The sequence below is a fragment of the Mustela lutreola genome, chromosome 5, assembly GCF_030435805.1.
Source record: "Mustela lutreola isolate mMusLut2 chromosome 5, mMusLut2.pri, whole genome shotgun sequence".
In the NCBI taxonomy this organism is placed as follows: domain Eukaryota; kingdom Metazoa; phylum Chordata; class Mammalia; order Carnivora; family Mustelidae; genus Mustela; species Mustela lutreola.
In genome coordinates this window covers 162,328,423-162,332,207 of record NC_081294.1, presented here as the reverse complement: position 1 = coordinate 162,332,207, position 3,785 = coordinate 162,328,423, and the positions used below count along the sequence as shown (strand labels likewise).

At 40.3% G+C, this 3,785-nt stretch overlaps 1 protein-coding gene across 1 annotated transcript; it reads right to left on the bottom strand.

The window, feature by feature from the left end:
• Positions 1 to 2,025: 2,025 nt before the first annotated feature.
• LOC131831252 (olfactory receptor 2G3) lies at positions 2,026 to 2,973 on the bottom strand. Its single transcript, XM_059173405.1, has one exon. It carries the CDS (start codon positions 2,971 to 2,973, stop codon positions 2,026 to 2,028), a length of 948 nt encoding a protein of 315 aa, XP_059029388.1.
• Positions 2,974 to 3,785: the final 812 nt, after the last annotated feature.

The window sequence follows — 3,785 nt, the reverse complement described above, 5'->3', positions numbered from 1 at the left end:
GGAGGAATTGGGGGAGTTGAGACCTTGTGACTCTCAAATAAAGTACTCCTTTCTGCTGCTCTCACTTTTATCCCACAGGGCTGCATCTGCACTTTAAGCAAGCCCCATGACCTTGCCCTCATTGGCGTGGTATGTGTCCATGTGCTAGCACAAGTAATGTAGCATGAGGAGGATGAGGAGGCAAATCTAGAGGAAGGATACAGCCATGATCATACCTGCAGTGATGGTGATGTCCGTTCCCCACAAGGTGATGAACATACAAGGGTTGAGCTGGTGGCAGGGCTGTGACATGATGTTGGGGCTGCTTATCACTGACAGGTGTGGGGCATCTACTCTGATAGAGGCTGAGAGAACAGCAGAGTGGTGGTGAGGGCTGTGCCTGCTTGCTCCTGACCCTCAGCAGACTATATTTTAGTTGCTCTTTTAAACTTTGGCTTTTTTTTCTGTGCCCCTAATCATCTGGGCTGGTATGGATCGGTGGCCTGGGAATTACTGTGTCAGAAGTCTCCTTATAAAACCTGGACCCTGTTCCCTCTATTATCATAGCAGAGAGAGAACATAAACCATGGTGTTTGCCATTTTCTCTGCCTCAGGGAGAGTTCCAGCCATTTTTCCACTGTAGACAGATTTTAAGTGCTAGGCCATTTAGAGTCTAGCTTCTGTTTTAAATCATGACTTTGTGTGCCTTGGGACATCCAGGACTGGTGTGAAATAGGGTCCCAGAGATCCCTGAGGCAGCAGGCAGGGTAGGGTGCCCAGAACCTGTTGTGTCTGCAATATCAAGATAGATAGGGACCATAACCACAGCACTTGCCAGCCTCTGTGATTTGGAAAGATTTTCAACACTTCCCCCACCATTTGGCAGGGTTTTAGGGCTTGCTCCTTTATATCTCATTGTTCCTTTAAGCCATAACTTTTTTCTGTGCCCCAGGGCAAGTGAATATCCTCACATACTCTCACTATCACTCCCCAGGGCAGTTTTCAACATCAGGGGTGGAGGTTCACTTTGTTATTGTATCTCTATCTCTTTTGCTCTTCCCTATGAGACCTCTCTGGTTGAACAGAAGCTGTTCAGTCAATTCTCAGTTCTTTTTAGGAGAATTTGCTCTATCAATTGCTGTAGATTTGGTGCATCTATGAAGGATATGTTTAGGGTCTTCCTTCCTTATCATCTTACATCAGGCCTTCTCCCAGTAAGTCCTTCTGTTTTGCAGTTACAATGAAAATAAAAATTACTATATGTATTTTAGAATCTGAATATTCACATTTAACTGAGAAAATATCAATAAAAAGAGTGTGAAAACTGCCATTTTTTGGATGTTCTATTTACAAACAATGTCAAGAAAAATGTCACCTAGTGATAAGGCACAGCTTCTTATTTCTGAAATGAAATCTAGCCTGGAAATGGGAATAAGGTATTATCTTTTTGGGTAAAACAAAAAAGAAAAATAATATGCTTAGCATATTTTGTTTCTCTTAGTCTTTCTTGGTAGTTGTTTTTAAATGAAAATATGGAAAAGAACAGTTATTATGATATCCTTGTTTTTAATAAATTGATAGTATGAGAATATGTTTTTCTGACTTGGTATGGGAAGTACATATATAAAGTGCTTATTTTCCAACATGAAATTTTAATGAAGAGACATTATAAAGTAAATTTAAGTGTTAAAACACTAAATAATTCATCAAAATGAAAACAACAACAAAAAGTAAATTGCAACCCAGACAATTGGCAAATATGTAATTATTTACTTTTATTGACTCCCTGAGAATAAATGTCAGAAATAAAATATAAACTTTGTGGTGAGGGCTACAATCTATATAAAGCTCTCTTCCCCATGGCTCAAGCTCTGAATTTAAATAAGCATATATTTTGTTTAGTTACCTGTATAAGAGGAAAATCTCCCTTGTTGGATTAAGTGAGTGTAAGTTTAACTGGGATGAAATTGGGAAATATGGTAATGTTGTTTGACTAAATAGAAGCTGGGTGACTGACTACATGTCTTGGAAACACTTCCTTGAACATCATGTTTGTAGGGAGCACATTTTTTTTTTTGACAGAAGTGTTTTCAGAGCTACTTTCATGTCCTTGTTCCTTAAAGTGTAGATAATAGGATTTAAGGTTGGGGTCACCATGGTATAGAAGAGGGAGATAAACTTGCCTTGGTCCTGAGTATAGCTGTTACTTGGTTGAAGGTACATGTAGATTATGGTGCCATAGAAAATAATTACCACTGTAAGGTGGGAGGAGCAAGTGCTAAAGGCTTTGTGCCTTGCTTCCACTGACTTTATCTTCAGCACAGCTTGACTAATGAAGCCATAGGAGATAAGAATGAGTGCTGGGGGAACTAGAAGAAACAGGACACTAACCACAAAAAGTACCAACTCATTGACAGTGGTGTCCACACAAGCCAATTTGAGAAGAGCTGGTACTTCACAAATAAAATGATCAAGTCTATGGTTGCCACAAAGAGGCAATTGTAAGGTAAAAGTAGCATGGATCAGGGAATTAGCCAAACCACTGAGCCAGGAGATGGATGCTAGCTGTTGGCATAGCCGTGGGTTCATGATAGACACATAGTGAAGAGGCTTGCAGATAGCAATGTAGCGATCCAAAGCCATTATAGCCAGAAGGATACACTCAGTGGAGCCCAGTGCTAAAGAAATATAGAGTTGCACCACACAACCACCATAAGTGATAGTCTTCTCTGGACCTCGCAGGTTAACTAGGGTCTGAGGTGCGAGGCTAGTGGTGAAGCAGAGGTCCAGCAGTGAGAGGTTGCTGAGGAAAAAGTACATAGGGGTGTGGAGAAGAGGATCCAGGTATGAGATAATGATGATGGCGAAGTTCCCCACAAGCGTCAGAAGGTAGAAAAAAAGGACAAATACAAAGAGTGCAGCCTCCAGGTGAGGGTGGTCTGAGAAGCCTAGAAGGATGAAACCCATCAGGGAACTGTCATTGGCCCTTTCCATTTCTACAGAGGGAACTGTTTCTGCTAAGAGGGAAATGAGAACAGGTACATGTGAAACAATTTATCATAGAATCACAATGTACAAGTTGAAGGGGTGAAGGAAACAAACTTGTGCAATTTAATTTTTTACCCTCAATATGTAGTTGATTCAGAATATCAATCAAGTCCAATGACTCTCCAAGATTTTTGAGACTTTTGAGTGTTTTCAATTTTGGAGTTGTCTGGACACTAATTGCTAAAACCAATCAAGTGTAAATGTGTACATATATCAAAAAAAATGAGATCATTTCTACTGAAATTAACTATCTCTCAAAATAAAGAAGCAAGTGTCATCTCCCTGGTTTTAACTGTCAATAAAAATATGCATGCAAAACACAATATTCAGTTCTTAACATAGGGAGAAAAGGGGATGGGAAATTTCTCCTCATCTTTCCTCTTTATAACACATTCTTACACAGTCTTCTGTGTACACTATATCAATGGAGAAAAGTAAGGTGTTCATGGTTTTAAAACTTTATCTAGAGATTATAAAACAAAGTTGAATAATTAAATATTTAATAATTTTTATTTTAAACTAAATTTTTGGTTTTGTGGCTGCCACCATGTGCCATGCCCAGCTACCAGGTGCACAGCTGTCACTATGCATTCCATGCAGCTGCCACACCACACTCAGCTGGTACATCATTTCCAACCTCCATGCTGCCACCAGGATGTGGCAAGCCAGGTGCTCCCAGCCAACATTGCACACCAGACCCAGCTATGGCCAGCCATTCTGACATGCACACCCAGCCTCACATCACCAGCCAGCCTAGC